Source organism: Myzus persicae, unplaced genomic scaffold (assembly GCF_001856785.1).
Source record: "Myzus persicae strain clone G006 unplaced genomic scaffold, MPER_G0061.0, whole genome shotgun sequence".
Lineage (NCBI taxonomy): Eukaryota > Metazoa > Arthropoda > Insecta > Hemiptera > Aphididae > Myzus > Myzus persicae.
This window is the reverse complement of record NW_019103889.1, coordinates 722803-743657: the sequence shown is the minus strand read 5'-3', so window position 1 is coordinate 743657 and position 20855 is coordinate 722803. Positions and strand designations below refer to the sequence as shown.

The 20855-nt window shown below is 34.3% G+C and overlaps 1 protein-coding gene across 4 annotated transcripts in view; it reads right to left on the bottom strand.

Annotated features, from left to right (window-relative positions):
* The window catches only part of LOC111035929 (syntaxin-binding protein 5), a 138567-nt gene that overhangs the window by 2754 nt on the left and 114958 nt on the right, over nt 1-20855 (bottom strand). For 2 of the 4 annotated variants that reach the window (XM_022317760.1, XM_022317763.1), the window contains exons 14-21: nt 11275-11391; nt 10955-11077; nt 8228-8341; nt 7681-7965; nt 6748-6856; nt 5169-5252; nt 1871-1966; nt 1680-1804 (exon numbers count right to left, since the gene is read on the bottom strand). In XM_022317760.1, the coding sequence (XP_022173452.1) occupies nt 1680-1804; nt 1871-1966; nt 5169-5252; nt 6748-6856; nt 7681-7965; nt 8228-8341; nt 10955-11077; nt 11275-11391 (1053 nt within the window). Of the gene's footprint in view, nt 1-1679; nt 1805-1870; nt 1967-5168; nt 5253-6747; nt 6857-7680; nt 7966-8227; nt 8342-10954; nt 11078-11274; nt 11392-19913; nt 20341-20855 lie in introns of all 4 variants that reach the window. The other 2 variants (XM_022317762.1, XM_022317761.1) reach the window with 2 other exon arrangements.

The window sequence follows — 20855 nt, the reverse complement described above, 5'->3', positions numbered from 1 at the left end:
TGGTTTTCAATCGATAAACTTTATTACACACACATATTTATATAAGCGGATAAACGAAACCATCTTTGGAGTATCAAATGTTTAATAGATAGTCATATTTTGGCTTCTACCCTTCGAAAATATATTTCGCTATGGTCATATACATAAATTGTATGTTATAAAATATATAGATAGTGATAGATGATAATGAAAAAGGGAAACGGTTTTTAAAACGCTCCGAGAACAGTTATTTTTTTTTTAAATTTACGATTTTATCTGATAAATGATACACCTAAACGTATAATACTGCGTCTCTTTTTTTTTTGTTAAAATATATTTCATCAATGTAATTTATTTTCCAATCGATTCGGGTTCAATTACTTTGAACGTTTACTATAGGTGTCTAGGTCGATTGTCTATTGGATTATCAACAAAAATGTCAAATCACCGACCATCGGAAAATTACTCAGAGAGACCGGACATCTGTCTATAGGCATATGTACTATATATATATACAGTAAACACAAGGGAGAGAGATCGTTTTCTCAGCGCAAAATCGTGACGAGAAGGAATATAAAAAAAAAAACACACGTTGATCGATATTGTTTAGTCCATAAATTCGAACCTTCCGTTTTAACCCAGAAAACTGAAATAAAGAAACCACAGTGCATGATGTTACTGACGGTATAACAGTGATTGATGAAGACAAGAGAGCAAATAGGAAATAAAACCACCGCTGCGGAGAAATTTCTAAAAGTAATTGCTCGAAAGAATAAATGGATCGAAGGAAAAAAAGTATACGGGATTTTACAAGCAACATGCACAGTTGATACGAATCAGAGTAATTTCACATAATATATATATATATATATATATTATTGCGACTTACAGATTCGTGCAATATTATTCAGCCATCGGTATTGTTGCAGCAGGCTAAGTTTTTATAACACACGGATTTCGAGGGGACAGATTTTGCAGTAGGTAGGTATTATACAACAATAGCCTTCGTAAAAATCTATGTGTTTCTATGTTATGTTATATATATACAACTTACATGTATTTAACAACGTCCGATCTAAATCACAACAAATAACATCCAAATCGTAGGGGCGAATAAACCACCGATTTTAGATTAACTGCAAGACTCACGCACTCGGAACAATCTTATAAGCCACCGAGTTACTATCGGAATATTGGATGGAAATGTATAATTATATGTGTTTGGTCGAGATTAAATTTAAGAACCGTACTGAAAAGGGTTTTTTTGTTATATATATGGTAGATATAAAATATGTAGAAGTTGAATGATCTACGAAGTAATTCCATCAAATCAGTATGTAGGCTATATAAGTATATAAGCTATCATGCACACGAAAATAATTAATCACAGTAGGTAAGAAGAATAAAAATGATTTATGAAAATTGAAATAAAATATCCGACGTTAATTCAACATCATCATTCGGAGCAATAAAGTGCACTCAATTTTTAAAGTATGGAATTTAAAATTGTCCACGAGGCACGAGGACATAGTATACATATTATGTAACATTAATATAAAATATAATATGTTAATATAATAAAATATGTCGTTAGAATTTGACTTGTGGTAGTATGTTGGTGGGAATGGAGTTAAAAAGTAAAAGTTTAGGGGTGGGTGTCGTAATTCTAAATGTATTTAATTAATGGAAATGTTACATACACAGTTCTTCACGGTCGATGGATCTAGAGCCACCTCCAAACAGTCCTATAAAGAAACTTTGCTTAGGCGGTTCGGGCATTTCGTGTGGTTGGAATAGTTCACCCATCATTTCCGGTAGACTTTGGCTAAAACATCCGTTAAATATTGTGTTATGTCAAGGGAAAAACGCCGTCACAATAAATACGACTCACCAGAATTCGGTGGAAACAGAAAATCTCTGCACCTCTGACGGCGTGTTCAAAAACAGTCCATGTCCCCGATTACTGAAGCAAAACGTCTTGGCGATTCTATAGAAATACACACACAAACATAAACGTTAACGACCGTATATGACGTAAAGACATAGTTGAAAAAATAAATAAAAGATGTTAAATAATAATAATAAATAACAATAATAATAATAATAATAATAACAATAACAAAACAAAATTATTAAATAAAAAAAATTAACTCGGGACATATTCACACTCTATACATTTGCCAGTGTCCAATAATAATAATAATAATAACAATAATAATAATAATAATAAAAAATAATATTAATATTAGAATAACAAATAAAAAAAAATATTTAAAAAAAACTCTACAGACGCTATAGACTATAATAGTATATCTGGTGAAAAATAACGAAAACCCTAATTTTTCGTTGTGGCCTTTGTACAAAATTACACTCGACACAATGACTAATACTGTGTAGTAGAACACACACGATTGATTTGTTTAACTGTACACAAATATGATATTTATATGCGTCTAGCTTGTCAAATATGATATAATATAATATATACAATTATTATTATATGTGTTAAGTCTTTTTACTATTTGGCGAGAACTAATAGGAGCGCCTTGATCCTGTTCCGTTGTATTTGTACATATATATATATTGTGCTTTTCTAAAATATAGGTTTGGTGTGCAAATGATAGAGGGTCTTCGCAATGTATCCAAAAACTCGTAAGAAATGTATAGCTATAATATAATTGTCGTGTGGTTAGACACGTTAACTATTGTTTCAATGTTGCCGCGTTGAACGACTGAATATCGATCTGTATACGAGTTTCTGGATTTCGAAGACGTGCACGATAATAGTTTGAAGGTTAACGGGAATTGAAAGTATATAACATAGGATGTCAGATATAGCTAAGAAGATTATAGACTTATGTTAGGGTGAGTGATTGGTGTTGTATATAATATGATAGCCTAGTTTCGTTTAGACTTTGGCCGCGATATAGTTTCCTAGTAAAAACCAAATCAGATAGCTTGTTGCAATATTTACAGTCGAGTGCTAGGTAATATATATATATATATAATATGTATATTTCTGTAATAGATAAACACGTTAGAGAAGTTCATGCAAACAAAATAAAAAATGGAAATAAAAAATAATTGTTATATCAAAGCATTGGGTTAACGTGCTGCACGATCAGAATAATAGTAGTAATAATAATGATATTAATCAATAATGATTCTTTTTAAATTCTTTTTGTAATTTATTCGTACGTTTCAGCAGTCTGGCGATAATCCGTAACGGACATTGTCAAATATTTAATATATATGTACGAGAAATTTCCGGAACCGGCGTTCTCAAATATATAGTAAACTTCCGGGATTTCCGAATATCTCGGAAAATCCATATAGTCCAAGGTTGTCGCTCGGACTTTTGAAACGCACTGGAAGCATTATAAAGCTTCTGACGATAATTTGATTTCGGTTCAAAAATATAAAACAAAAATAGCGTATATGTATAATACAAATGGACTGGGATTCAATCAACAACACGAGAACAGATGCACGAAAACGACGGGAAAAGCCGTACACGGGTGGGGGTGAAGGGTCGTCAAAAAAGCCGAGCGTTACATAATGCAGCTGCATTTTATTTATAATATAATATAAGGTATACGTTCACTTGGGCGCGAGCCGTTGGATGGGACGGAGTTATTGGGTTAGGTATCCATGCCAAAGGAGATGGTATAGCTAGGTAGGTAGGTCAAGGGTAAATCTGAAGGTAAATCAAAACCAGAAAAGATCTAAGTGCAAGTGTGTTACTGTACATTTGTGTCAGGTCCGAGCCGTTAGACGTATACTTGGGGGTGTATACTGTAGTTATAGGTTGTATATTATATAATGTTTGTACGTTATTGTGGCGATGTATCACGCGCGGTACGAGTGTCCGTGATGGCTTGGTCAACAAAAAGGTTGTAATATCAAGATGTCTCCCAAGATTACACTGTACAGTATATAATATATATATTTGTATATAGTATATATAAATCGGTTCATTTTTATGTAACTTGTATATCTCGTATGTGCTGTCAAGAAAATACCTCCCTCAAATTATATTAGATTGCAGTGGTTTATTACATTAATGACACGGACATGAAATCATTTTCTTTTTTCATACATTTATATATATATAGTGAACTGTGAACATTTTAATATTATTTCAAAACTTTGATGTTTGTAATAATACGGTTCGGGGTATGGGTATGGGTATATTACGCGTGGTATGAAAACTTTTTGGATAATATATACGCTAGTCGTCATTAAATGATAAGCATCGTAACTTTATTCACCGAATAAGGTTTCTACGCAGTGAAATGTATATTCAGGTTCAAAGTTCGAATTAAACTCGCAAGACAAACGAAATTCATGGGTATTGTAAATATAATACCTATTGACGTATGAATAATCTAGAAGGTGTAGCAACTGTATTAAGAAATGAAATCGTCGAGTATAGTTAAGAAAAAAAATAAAAATAAAAATCAATGTGTAACATTGACGTAGAATTTACGGGCTACAAATTCCAGACGATATTATAAATGTATAACGCTTGCAAAAGTATTCTGTTTTAAAATCGAATTCAGTGAAAATAATAAATTTTATTTTAAAAGTGTTGTATACAAGACACAAGTAAATAGGCATTGAAGTATATACAATATACATACACGTACATGTATACTATATAGGTACCTATACTCGTCGTCGAGAATGCAATAACACTATTGATAAAATCAAAACCATCGGGTCACTGGAACGGAACAATTGAAATATTAAAGTTGTGTGATGTAAAATAAAAGAGGCGTTGAAGGGGATGCTAACAATATTTATGTATGTACGCCCTAGTTGTATTTATATTATAGATAAATCGATTTTACAAACATAATTAAATTGATATTTTTGTCGCGTTAGAATTCGATTTGACTTTGTCTAGTGTTAAAAAAGTCGATCGGGTAAAATGGTTATTGTTATTCGTGGTAAATCAAAAAATGTTTAAGAACTTATCAAATTACATTTAATTTATGCACATTTACTAGTTAGTCTTATAATATTGTCCGTCTAACAGCTCGTGTCTCTATATTATATACACTGACATGTATAATGTGTGTTCTGTCTGTATGAGTGTGTGTGTGTGTGTGTGTGTGTGTGTGTGTGTGTGTGTGTGTGTGTGTGGTGTGTGATGTTGTATGGCGTTCCTAGTGTTCACGACTTACTGGTCAGTGTCTTCATTGACAAACATCTGTTGGCCCCATATGGATAACATTGGGTCAACTATGCCCTGTTTCTGGGTCTGAAAACTGGCCACAATACAAACCATAGAGATAATAAACACTAATAAACACATTGTCCGAGGCGAAAAATAACCAAATGGTTAAGTATTTTTTTTTAAAAATAATTCTACAGTTCACAGACGGTCATGGTAAATTTCACACAATATGACCGTCTCAAAGAAAAGCTGACCATAATAATTATATTATATTCAATAAGTACTAAAATTTATCAAAAAATAACTATCACACTCACATAATTTATTGTGTTTGATGTTGTTATGATAATATCATAAAAGTACTGTACACGATTTTATACAATAATATTATTATTATTACATGATATTTATGCACGTAATAATAATAATAATAACAACATGTCCAATAGGATTCACGAGAAAAAATAAAAATTAGTAGATACCCTGCAATCCGTTTTTGGTACGTATAAAACGTATTTGAATTGACACGTTAATTGACACATTTAAATAATATACAATATTACATTTATGCCGTTTGTCTTCAACCACAATATAGTATGTTGGTAAACTTGAAATATTTAACATCGAAGTCGTTCTAAAAATGGTAACTAATTTGGGAGAAATATAAAACTACGGTATATACGAGGATGAGAAAATCGAATAAAAATTTAAAAAAAACACTTCACATTTTATAACCACGGACGATATCATATAATAGTACACGTATAATACTCTTATCTATACGATATCTTTACCTTAAAAATACTAAGTAATGATATTCGCAGAGAGTGAAACGAACAAGGTCATTTCGACGCGGTCGACTTGGCGTAATGCCATTTCAGCACCAAACGAAAAATAAATAAATATATATATACTACCCGGGCTGTAGTAATTTCTTAAGCATCGATTTTTTCTCTCCTTGGCCGAGTAAAAAGCAGGAAATTGAAACTACGCTTAATCTGTTTCCGAAACCGATTTTTCAACGGGATGGCATTTTATTAATTTCGAGAAAAATGACATACGACCGCGTGTATACACATATAATAACATTATCGCGTTTAAAATGTACAACCAACGTCGAAAATTCGCAGAGCGCCGAGAAACACATCTGCCTTACACATACGTATATATATTAAAGGTACCTACACTGCGAAATATGTATGTAATATTATAATCGTATATCGTACACCACGATCGGGCCTGGCTCTGCGATATAAAACGCCATTTGATTTTACCCCACCCGACAGACACCATCACGTTCGTGATGAAATATATTTATAAGTCCAAACAAAAAATGTCACCCTCGTACCGCGTACATATAGTACCCCTCAAGCCGGGCCCGACGACGATGTATTATTATATGATATGAGTACCTACGCGTTTTTTAATATACGGTTTATTATTTAATGTACGTCTAGTACTACGCGGGAGACTCGCGTCTCTCCAAGAAACGTGCCTATCGCAAACACAAAAATAGAAACAGAAAGGGAAAGGAAAAATAAAATGAGCGCGCAACGATAACGTCGTGGCTGTCAGCAGGTACCTACCTCAGATCGGAGAGCGCCAGGAAGTCTACGTCCACCAGCACCTTGAGACTCGGCAGGCTGTAGATGTTTATGTGGCCGTTGGATATGTAACACGCCAGGCATACGCTATCTGCAAAACGGCAATAAATTTATCGAGTCAGGAAGCGTGCAAGCATATAGGTACGCATAATATTAGATTAGGTCGAGATTTAGCTATTTTTACAGTTTGAGACGTGATAAGAGAGTTGAAATCTGCAATCCACGATAGCTGATGACGTGTATGCGACTGCAGCTGCAGCAGGTCGTATGGAAGAATGTTCAACCAGAAGATCAATTTATCGTCATATAATATATTTATACGTATTCAAGTATTTTTTTTCCCCAAGTATACTATAGCTGTCAGATATTTATAGATACCAGCAACACAAAACCGTGTCTAGAAAAGAGAAAAAAGGACTTTCGGGGAGGATTTGTAGAATAAAAACCGCGCGCTATTGCGTATAAACTTTAATATTGAAAACTTGAAATTGAATTCCACACTTTCGGGGAGTTAACCCTCCCACCGGATATACGGTATGGCAATAATAATATGTTGCCAATATAATAATATATAGGTGCCTATATTTATATTATATATATAGTTTGACGTGGGAAAACAAAAAAAATAGAAGAGCCATCGAATCGCATCGCCAGCTATTTGTGTACGCACAGCAACGAGATCGATACGTATACGCGAAATCACGTACTTACGTAGAAATATGACCGAACTAAAAAAAATGTAAATTTACCCCAGAGCCGAGGTGATGAATGCATAACGTCTCCCGTTCACGTTTCAAATCGACAACGATCATTACGCTGCAGCTGTTCGTCTCTCTGTCGGACTGTTTTTTTTTTGTTTGGAAGGAACCTACCTCCCCCACCCTACCGTAGACGGATACCTGTCGGCGGGATTACCTTTCATGGATATGACTTCGGATTTGACCATGAAGTCGGCGTCGGGTATCACATGTTTGGAGACGCAGTTCTGCGACGGAAGGGCCACCACCCTGACCTGTTTCTCGCTGACGATGGTCACGAACTGTCGGTCGCACGACACCTGCGACTGTTGCTGGAGCTGCGCGACGCCCGAACCGCCGACGCCGCCGCCGCCTCCACCGGGGTTGCTGGACACGCTCTCCGAGCTCCCCGTCAGCGCCGGCGACATGCGGTTCAGCCCGCTCGAGTTTTTGGTCGGCGTTTCTGCAACACGACCGGGTTATTATTGTAATCGCTTAGGTATATAATAAATTATCGTCGGTTAAGTCGGACCGCAAAAATTTATGAAAAAAAAAAACCCCGAAACGATCTATATACGAGCACATAGGTCGGGTCGGGTCAGGTCGGGTTCCGTTGGGTTAGGTCGGGCGATGATTTAATGTTAATAAAACCGCGCGCCACGATCTCGGGCGACGAGCGACCATTTGGTAAAATACAATATTAATATATGATGAACGGCGTTTACTTTGTTTGTCTCGGCCCTCGTCTCTCCACGCTTCGTACGCGTAGGGTATTAATGCGCCGTTGCAGTCCAGGAACGACATGGTAAGCACTCCGCCCTTCAGTCTGAATATCGTACCTGCGCGAAAGATCACAATAAAAAACAAAAAAAACAGAAAGATTAAAATACTATTCTTTATAGAAACGTCGCAACGGTTTTCTTTATCAAAACAATTTATACGTATATCCGTACACCCCGTACGGATAAAAGTGGTTCAACGGGGTAATAACCTAAAGTGTGGTACAGGGTTATACATGGATGACTACGAGTACGGTTGGGTTAGGAACGGACCAAAGCGTATATGTATATTATTGCACCTTGGATATCGATATAGGTTTATGTAAATCGGAACGTAAAACGAAATGTCTGCCGTAAATTCGTATAGTGGTTTGTGTATTCGAGACGAACGGCGCCGTATCTATACAAACCGAGTACGCATAAGCGGTCGAAATGTGTACATGTAGTGCGATCCGTTTACATCTGAGTGGTACACACTCATTTCCTTAAGTAGATTTTCGTGATTAGAAAAAAAAAATGTTTTCACACTGTTAGTCACGCAAATACCCATTACATTTATTGTAGCAGTGTTTTTAAAATCAATCATACCGAAAACGAAGTATAATTTTACTGCAAAATTATGAAAAATTGTAAAAACGTCACTACAATTTACATTTTAATACATATTATAATATACAATATACTGAGGAAAAGAGTGTAGCACATTGAATATGCTGGGAACGCGGCCCAGAGAAAACGCTAGTTTTTCTCAAAATATATATTATGTCAAAGCGAACGCTAAAATATTTTATACATTGCAATTTCAGCAGTATTACCTATATCACACTATAACATAATATTAATAAATTATCGTTTTATTGTATAACACTTTTGGCAATAAATGACTTTGGCCGTGTATATAGTCTTATGAATAATGAATGTATCTATTGCGCGGCTGTATGAAAGGATTTTAAGTTTATGTGTAAAGTACTCTTTCAGCGTGGCGTCTGCGGAAGACCCTATAGCGATACAACAGATTGACTGATGTAAGGACGATTACAAATAGTCGTATATGGTCTGTTTGCCGACACGATTAATCTTCGAACTTAAGCACCCGATCAGGCCACAATATTTATACAAACAATCATCATCTATTCCACTCGCATAAATATCACATCATATTAAATGATTTAAAACGTATGATATACAAATTTTTAGATTAATCAGCTATCATTTGAAAATAATTTTCGTCCTGATTGTGTCACGTGTTTTTATAGTTCGATCGTCGCAGCTCCGCGATCGCGCTTTAGTGTGAATATATTTGCTGAACTTTTCAACGGTCTAAATGAAAAATTACCGCCCGACGCAGTTTTTATTTTTAAATTGTGTTGTTATTTTTATTTACGCCGTTTTAAGTGCGTACGCTTTTCGATGTTATTATTACACTTTTGCATTATGTGTTTTATATTCATATTGTTCGATAAAATCTGCAAGCTTAGTGTTTATCGTTTAATTAAATATTGTGCGTCGTGCGAGTATAACGAATGTACTCAATAACCGTTTTCATTTTATATTCTTAATTTACGATTTTTAATTAAGTACGCATTAAGAAAATCAAAAAATGTCCTATAAAAATATAATACATTAGATTTATTATTTATATGCACAAGTTAAAAGCAATAATACAGTAATTATTAAAATGCCTACATAATTGTAGAATTAGAGACTTTACTACGTTAGTTTTGTGATCGAGTTGATGAAGCTTTTTTGTTTTTAAAAGGTTCAAAGAATTTAAAATTCTATACAAGTATTCATTTGGTTCAGTGAACCTAAAAAGTAATTTCAAAAAGAAAGTTTTTAGAGTAATTAATTTTGTAAATAACGTTTTAGGTATTTGAAATAAGTCTTAGGTTTTTATTTTTATTATTTTTTTTTTTTTTACTCAAAAATAAAGTAAGACGTAAAGAAATGGAATGTTAAACATGATAAATTATAATATCTTTAATCCATTGTATATTTGTATGCGATACGTCTCAGTTATCTGTGAATATAAAAACAGCGAGTTGAAATTACCAATTAAACGTTTTTAAAATATGCAAAACCTATTGAAACAGATTGCAAAATATTATAATACATTTGGAACGAGCGAAATAAAAATCGAGATTTAAATTGTGCGTTTGTCTGGACGGATTAACATAATATATAAATATAATAATACACGGCTGTATTATGTTTAGTATATATTATGTATACATTTATATTTTCCAGCGGTACGTCCTATTTGTATATTATATGCAATAAATGGTATTTAAAGTCTCTAGTGCTGCTTGTAAATACGATCACAAAAACAGCGCAGAAGAAAAAAAAAAGCACCAGAACATTATTCGCGTCATTCGGAGCATTAAAAGTCGCTCGACAATTATACGTATACGACGAACGATGTAATCAGATTACGGAGCGCATATTATTATATTTGTCGTTTTTTCCGTTTTAATTTAATCAGAAAATTATCCGGGACGAATCTAATGACCTACATACGGATGACGTTGCCGGAAATGAATAGTACACAGACCAAAAGCTAAACAAAAAAAAGATATGAAAATACGATTTTCGTCCGTTGACGAAAATCGTTGATATTTTCAAAGTGAATCCGTACTCTTAGCCTGGTGGTGAGAGAGGGGGAAAAAAACTCACCACAAGGGGCGACGGTTACGGGCTGCGTGGTCCTGGGCTCTCCGGAGGGTGGTAGATTGATCATTATGGTGAGCACCGATCCCACGCTGGTGCCTATCCAGAGGGTCGGGAAGTTAGACGGATCTGAAACGAGAGTGTAAAGAAAAATGCGAAAATTATACATAGAGTTAGCAATGTAATAATATATATATAAATATATGAATTAACGGAGGAAAGCTTTGGACGGGAACGGCAGGATGACGAGGAAACCGCGCAATGGCAAGCGCGGTACGGTTAAGGATATTATGAGAAGGTACTCGAAAAACTCATTAGGTAGGTACCGGATTTCTTCGTGTACGAATCGCCGAACGTCAAACACTGTATCGACTCCGTGGTGATGTTGTCTAAGCTCGACATGCTAGAACTCCGCGATCTGGAGAACGAGCTGTCCAACTTGTCTAGACGGGAAAAAAACGACATGCGTAAGTCAATCGTATAAAATACGTGTGCAGTAGTATATAATAAGATTATGTGGTTAAATTATAAAAGCGGTTTGTATTATTAACATTATATGTATTTTTTTTTTTTTTTAGATGTGTTAACCATAATTATAATAGATAATAATATATTATAATAATGTCAGTTAGAAGAAAAATCGACTGTTAGAACAATATAAAAATTATTACATTTAATTTTATATACGTGCATCACAAAAAGCGTACTCATGCATAATTCTACGTATTAGACGTAATAATAGATACGTATGTATATATATATATATTATATATATATATATATATTATATATATGTATATAGTGTATATACAGTATATTATAATATACAGGTTGTTATTACGATATACAATCGATATAATATAATATCATGTACATAGATAGAACAGTATAAGACAGGTAAAAGCAATAGGTAAAAAACGTGCAAAAGTGCGCATGCCAAGCGATATGTGGTATTTACAACTTTCCGTTACCGAATGGTTTACATTTTTATTTACAGCGTTTGCGACGGTTTTTAAATAGGTACGTATTTACAATTTTTTCTTACGCAATTGAGTATATTATTGACATGTATACATCATACATTGATAATATTGCTTACACGCGGGTGGTGTATACTAAATAACAATTTGATATAATAACGATAATATTGTAATCGTTTTTGTTTGATATAGTTATTATTATATATATATACGCATATTACATAAATTGTATGTATATAGTAATAATAAATAGCAAATATCAGTGTGTGTGTTGTAAAAAAAAACGCGTAACACAGCACACACGCGGGCAGTAGCGTTATAATAATAATATTATTATAACAGTAATGTAACTATAATTTCGCGTAGTTATAAGTCTAGGTGAGTTAGGTACGTATATTATGCAGAATGTGTATAATCTAGGTAAGTATAGGTATACAACGCGCGAGTCGTCGGGACCGGTTCGAAGAGCACTGCCAATAGAGTCACACATATAATAGAGAGAGACACATCAAATTTGTGTTTTGGTAAAGGCTCAAAAAACCAAGAAGAATAGGTATAAGAAATACGAATAATAAAAAAAAAAAAAAAAANAAAAAAAAAAAAAAAAAAAAACAAGACAAAAACACATTAATCTAATATTAAGAGAGAGAGAGAGAGAGAGAGAGATAATATATATATATATATAGAGAAGGAAAGAGAGGCTGAAAGATCAAAGGGGATAGAGAAAGAGTTATGTACCACGTACATGTAATAATATATTTTATAGAGTGATAGAGAGCGGTGGGTCACACGGGTGTGGCCAGACACAAGTCAAAGCAGACAGTTGTAATATAACAATATAACACAATGTGGAAGAGGCGATAGATGGTTCAATATAATATATGTATATACGTACATACATACATCTATATTTATAATATTATATATTAAAATAATATATATATTTTAAATATACATACATATATACACACACATATATATATATAAAACATGTACATATAGTCACATGACAAAGAATATACGTCACACACTAGTTTTGGTAGTCACACATCGCCGCTCGTATATATGATGATATTTTTTTATTTTTTTTATTTTTTTTTTTTCAAATACGATGACGGTACGACATACGCTTATTATAATATATTATTATTATCATCATTATATCATAACAGCCATAGAGGGTGTATTCTATACATTTTGGGTGCGGAATAGGCCTACGTCGCGTTTGTTTGAAATTATTCATTTTCAGTCGAATTTCACGTGTTTGGTGTGGAGAGGGGGGGGGAGTGTGTTGAATATTGTGATCACATATTTTATTTGGCCATGCGGATGGGGGTAAAATAAAACTCTACGACATGTACAATGGTATATTATATGATGTATATAATAATATGTTATAGGCATGAGTCAAATGACACTACGGTATAATGTATAATAAAAATAATATGGAAGAATTTTATTGTAAATAATGATTTATATTAACATGGAGCAGTATGTTATCATGTTTTAAAGTGATTGATTTATAATAATAATGGAAAAAAAAAACAAAAATAATAAACGGTCGTTACAATATATAGAGGTATTATGACGGTTGCGTTTCATGACTTCTATAAACTATATAATTTTATATGGTATCGATAAAATCATGCTATAAATTAATAATGATATACCCAATAACCCAGTGTGTAGGCATATAGGTATAATATAATATACTCGATGACGAGAGTACGCCACTGGGTTAATGTTACCTACCCGTGTGGGGCTCGGGACTTCTATATGGACAATAAAAAATAACCTTAATAAAATGTGCAAGATTTTTACAAGTAAAAGCGTCAATAGACATGCCACCGACTTGTTGGTTCGTTAGAATAAATGTATTTGTGCATTCTCAGAATGGAATCATTATCGATTTGCTTTTTACAATAATTGTTTATGTGTTAAAATGCGTATTGCTTCATTTGCAGAATGACTGTATGCAAACATTAAATGGGTAACAATGAATAGATAATGATCGTATTCACCACCTTGCGATTTGGTACAGTCTGCGATAAAAAACAGTGTTTCTTCCTTCCTATAAAAATGATTTTTATCGCGCGCGATTCTATATGGAGATATATTTTTTCTCAGTTTCAAATCGAAATTTGGTTACGAAAAGCAATAAACCATAATATAAATATTTATATCCATATACGCAGGGTTCGTATCACCATAGGGCACTCCTTAATTAGCATAAAAAATCTCAAGAATTTAAAAATATTACAATGTATTTACGTATATTTAAAAATTTCAATAAGTTCATCAGGTATTAAATGAAAAAAAAGGAGTGGAGTGATCGCGTTTGAGAAATCACGCTGTATACAATATAATATGCTGAATGTGCAACCGTGCAACGATATGCATTGGCCACCGTCAAATCGTCCCGAGCCCCAAAGATATTAATAATATAATACCAACGCATTAGACATATACACCGTGTTATATATATATATATATAAATTAATTTAAATGGGACAACAGTTGTTGTTGTTGGACGCCTATGCACACACGAATGGGTCATTAAATGCAGTGATTTCGAAGGGCAATCGTTAGCTGATATATAAATAATATATATTATTATTATACAGTGGACAGTGACCACCGGTCGCACCAGAGTGCAAAATAATTTAATATATGAAAGATAATGATATTATGGCACGATCCGTTCGCATACCATAGGAGCGTATATTTTTTGTGAGGTGGCTATTAAAATATTACTGTGCGCAAAAAATTAAATATTATTTTATCATTCATATTATTCGTTCGGGCGATATCGAAACGACTTGTCTGCGTCTGTGTCGGAGCTGGCGAGCACATTATTGGCATATTATTATTATTATAGTCATCGTCGAGGGTGCAAAAAAATATTATATTATTATTATTGTTATATAATCGGAGACCGTACAGCAGCGTGTGTGTTCGTACTTTATCGTTATCCCGAAGCGTATATAATATTATATATATATGGTAATATTACGGCGGCGACGTACCTAACGCAATAACCGCATCCGAATATAACGATATCGTATGTGGAAGAGAAAAAAAATCAATACGATTCGAATTACGCGCGTAGGTACACCGTAGCCGTGTCATAACGATATTAGGTGTAGCATAATGTATAATAAACTCGTAATAAACGCTGCAGCGTGTATAAAATGGAGCGTATTACCGTCACGAGCTCGCAACGGTAGTTTTTTTCAATTTTTTTTTCCCCTTTTAAAACGTTCGTTAAACGTCTATTTTAAATAATAATAATAAAACAATAATGTAACGACTCGGCGCAACCGCAAAAAAAACGGCACGGCACGTCATAACATTGTAGGCAGATTTTCGAGAAACGCGAGTGATGGGTTTAGTTAAAAAGTGAACACCTATACTGCGACAGTCTGTATAGGCATCTCACTATCTGGAGTTTCGAGGAAGCATCTCGTCGTGTCGAAGAACCGTACGCTTTTATCCGGAATAAATTTGATTTGTTCACAGAGACGGCGAAGGTCGGATTTAAAACCGATCGCCATGTTATATGGGAAAATAAACCAACTGTACGCGCGCTGTATGTAAAATTATTGTGCAATCCTATTAAAAGTAAATGCATACAGCTAGGGTACACCAGCTGTGTCAGAACGCCGCGTTGAAAATATATCGAAATCAACTGTCGTTATTAATGACCCATATAATATTATAAAAGTGCAATACAAAAACTGACCGAACGTTTTAAACGACATTTTATAAGATGCAAACTCGCTCGCTCTCTGACGTGTTCTTAATTTCTCGTTTTTCTTTTTTTGTAGGCGGGCAGTGAGGAATGGGATGTGAAGTTAAGTATAACAGCTGTTCGCCATCGGTGGATAAAAATGCATAAATTTATAGAACGTTTAAGTCTTGTATGCGTATAATATCTGAAAGTATAGAACAGCGATTAAAGTCCCCTCAGCAACATCTGCAGCGCACGGTTAAATAAAAATGTCAAAGGAGTTCTGATCTTTGGAAATTGTGCGTTCAAAACGTTCGGTGGAATTTCGGTGAACCAGGAGTTTAGTATATATATATATATATATATATGTATAGGGTGATTTTTTAAACATGGTCACCTCCATTTTTTCCATTAATAGTTCTTTGATTCGAATTCTGATTTTAAGAATTTTTAAATTTACGTTAGGACCATATTTGAAAATGCCTGATACTTAAGTCCTACTTAAGCGGTGTTTTGTGGCGGTATAAATTTCTATTTTTCATCTGAGAACCCAATTTTTTACTTAAAATTTTTAAGCTGATGATTTTCTCGAAAATGTTTATGTGTCTTAATCAAAATTTCAATGAGTAGTTTCTGAATTATTAAAATATATTTATTATACTTGGATCATTTTTTAAAATTATTTATATTGATAAATCAATTGTTATTACTTATTACTAACTTTTTCAAATCGTGCAAGCCTCCCATCTACTTAATACATTATCATATTATACGTCATATTATCTTTAGTACACAAAGTCATATAACACAAAAACTACTCGATCGAATTTTGATTTATGTACATCGGAATTTTCAAAGAATATCTGCTTAATAATTACAAATAAAAGGGGGGGGTCCTATTTAAAAAACCGAAGTTTGTACCGACACAAAATTATCCTTAAGTGGTACAAAAAATTACGACAATTCGAAAATATGGTCTTCAAGTGTATCTAAAAATTCTAAAAATCAGAATTTGAATAAATGCATTATTCAAACATAAAAATAGGGCAAACATGATTAAAAAAATCACTCTGTATAGTATCACCACACACCTAAATATAATTTTAACACGGTCCAAGGGCGTATACACACACACACCAGGGAGGGACATATATATAGGGTTTAACTGTCTTACCACTATAACTATTTCAGAGGACGTAATACTCCCGTATATATTTAAATACATATTATATATACACACACAGATATTATTTTTTATATAGTTTAAATACCTACGCTTAACATTGCGAGACTCGCGTTCGAAATTACGATAACCAACTTTAAAATGAAGTTTTAGACGAAAATACATATTATAATTACAATTAAAGAAAACCGCGTTGGTATTATGTCCGGCAGTTAAGATAATTTTAACGCGGTTATTATCATTAACGATCTGCATAATTTTAATGCTAAGTCCTAAAAGGCTCGTGGCTTGTAGTTCGAGATAAAAAAAAATAAAATAATAAAATAGATGCGCATAAATATATTATAAACATCGCGGAGCGCGGCTTTCCTTGTAATGATAATAAAATATATTAAAAATAACGTTCACTGCTAACTCAACAAACGGCGGCGTTTTTCATCGTTTGAAATCAATTTCCGTGGACACGGCGCGGCGATGGCGAACGCCACGTCACGTATAAGCCCTATCAATAAAAACTATAATCGGATTTTCGTGCTTTTTTTTTTTCGTTCTTATCATCGTCATTTGTATAATATATTTCGTATCGTTTTGTCGGTCGGGTATTGGAATCCAACGAAAACCGTTCACGCGAAAAGCGCCGCGGCCTTACGAAATAAACGAAAACGGCGCATGAAACACTCAGACACCCATTAGAATAATACAGGTACAACGATACTAAGCGGCAATAACGTTGTGTACAACAGTCGTTATCGCGTGAAATACGCGTGGATGGCATTCGAAAGTATATTATAATAATAGTAATAGTACGCGTTATAAACGTATAATTTTTTTTTATTTTATAGGTAGCATTTGAACGGAGACTGTACTTGGCGCGCGTCGTGTGTATGATATATATGTATGTATATATATGTATTATGTATATTTATATAATAATATAATGATATCGTTTCGACGTCATCGCTTTAAACTGTAATAATGGATGGGCGTAATAATTTGCGAGCGAACGAGAGTGAAAAACGACGACGTCCCGGGCTTGGATGAGATACATAGTGTATGTATTTAATTTATATATACATATATAATACGGGGTACTTAAACGCAAACATGTATATTGGATGACGTTCAGTGGAGAGATGGGGGAGGTTGGTTTCGGTGTATTGCTGTGTATAATAATAATATTTTATGCACGGCATAAATATATTATAATATGTATATCAAGAGATAGAGTAATAATGTTTATGCTGATGATTTTATGGTGTGAATTCGGATGTAATAAACGTCTAAGATAAAAAAAAAAAAATGACAACATGTATATAAATATATAGGTAATATAAACGACTAGTATTATAGTGTAGAAAGGTGGATAGAAACAAAACGAAAAAAAAACACAACCAAACACAAGAATCAAACAACGTGTATATGGGAATAATTAGATGTCGAACGGGAAAAACAATAATAATAATTATAACAGAAACGTATAATAATTATTAATAATAAAAAAAGTGGGAACAATACACAGCGGGGTAAAAAAAAAAAATGTAATAATATAGATTTAAGTATATAATAATAATATATAAACACATAAGTATACTGGGAAAAAATGTACTCAACACTCAAATCGCCGGTCTTCGGCAAACCGAATAATTTGGTGAACATAGTGTCACAGGTTAGGACTTTAATGACGTCATGTATACAGAATGTATAGTACATATTATATTTTAATCTATACTGTACATTACGCATATACGGTAAACCTAAACCTAATGTACAATAAACTTTATCGATAATGAATATTGGATTGCGTGTAGTTCTATAGAGACGGACAACAAACGGACGGGCAGACGGTCAAACGAAACAGTGCTGTGATATTATTACACGGAGATTTTAACGTAATTAACTATACTTGGATTGCTGAGATAATATTATTATCGTGAATTACGAGATTGTTTGGTATTAATGTTATGATGTATATAACATCAATGGTATATGAACGAATGGCGTTTTAATATAAATGTATAACGAAAAGTAGAAAAGTGGTTGAAACGAAACGAGAATAGAGAGAACATAACAAAAATGAAAAACCTTGTGCTTTCCCCCTAGGGATGACACTATCGAATGGGATGAACAAAATTAATAGAATTTAAATATGACAAGTCGAAACAATACATACAGATGCAGTGAGGTAAAAAAAAGATAATGTAACAATAATATAGATATTCAAACGCCCAAATCGAGGCCACCAAGAGAGTTTAAGATAAGTTGTTCGTACCTTTGCCGTTAATAGGGTCATAGGGATATGAATTGAATGCATTCGAATCTTTTTAAATTTCTTTTTACTTCATAGAATAAATTCGGTAAGGTAAGGTTCGGTAAAAATTTATTTTCCAATACTGGTTAGGTTTTATTAAAGTTTTATTTTTATCATATTATTATTGAATATTTTCTGCATTTATTCATCCAACCATAACGTTGATTGCAACGTTTCGGTATTTGAATTTTAATAACAACGAACTTGTCACCACTTTGGCAAATTATTTTTGTAATACTTTTTCATTTTTATTAACTTACAGAAAGTTTCCACACATTTCGGGGTTTCAAAACATATTTTGACAATTTTAAATGCGCAACATCGCATGCGAATATCGAACAGTTTTTTAGTGCGTTAAATTTATAGCCCTGCGGGGAAATAATAAACGAATATAATATCCGTATAATATCTATACAGTTTCACTGTTCTACAGACTGACAGGCTGGTGGACAGGCAAACGCAACCGTGGCGTATTACACCATTTTGTTTATTGTAATACACAAAATATACATTAATTAGTAAAGATACACTCAGATAGTCATACATAAATAGACATAGTTGCAAGGGACAATAAGATGGTGATGGTGTGAGAGATCGATTGAGAGAGAGAGAGAGAGAGAGGGTGTGGGGAGGAGAGTGAGAGAGAGAGTTCTGGTTGGACTTATATTATGATTATATTTTTGGGTTACCTATACTTTCAACATATTATATCATTACCAATTATTATTATTATTATTATTATTATTAGAGGCGATTTGTACTACCAAAACTGCAATACTGTCTGGTGGCGAGTAGGTTGTGCCGGTCGACAGCCGTGTACAGAGTGGTCCGGGTGTTGGCCACGGCCAGACCGTCGTCCGAGTAGGACACCGTGCTCAGGCACTTCTGCAGTTTGTTGCGTTGGCCGCCTTGCGACCGGGACCGCCTGACCGGCTCCGTGGTCCGGCCGACGCCGCATCTAACGCCGCCGCCGCCGCCGTAAAAGCCTCCGCCGCCTACGACTCCTCCTGCTCCAACGCCGCCGCCGCCGCCGCCGATGCCAACGCCGCCGATTCCTCCACTGCCGCCGATTCCTCCTCCGCTGCCGCCTAGCCCGCCGCTTCCGCCGTGCGCCGCCGGTCCGAACGAGAAATGGCTCGAAGACGACGACGCTTTGGCGACCAGAGTCGGCGACAGGCACATGCCGTTTATCTGAACCAACGACGTATTTATTCGTTCGCACGCGCACCCCACAATACGCACACCGCGCAGAGGATGTCACGCACACGCACACGCCCTACTGCCGACTTTTCGGACCCTCACCGATGGTTTTGGGGGTTGGGGGTTGGGGAGGGTAACGAAGGATAAAACGATTTCTCGGTCCGTTTTTTTTTTTTATTTATATCGTTTCGAGCACTATTATAACACGTCCACAATTACACCTACGTAGGTATTCAATAATTGCGAAAAAGGAAACTAAATTTATCTTGATAGCGTTGAGCCTTTTCAAATTTTCTCGCGAAAATATTGCAAGACAAACATCGCGTGAGAATATATTTTTGAAAAACATAAAAATTGACCGAGAAACCGAATGTCCGGTCAACAACAGTATAATATTCACCTTTTCTATATTTACATAATATACATCTGCAGGGTGGCGGAAGACTGAGCTGCTGCCAGACGCATACCCCCGCCGTAGATATGGTCGCAAGGTATGAGGGACAAGA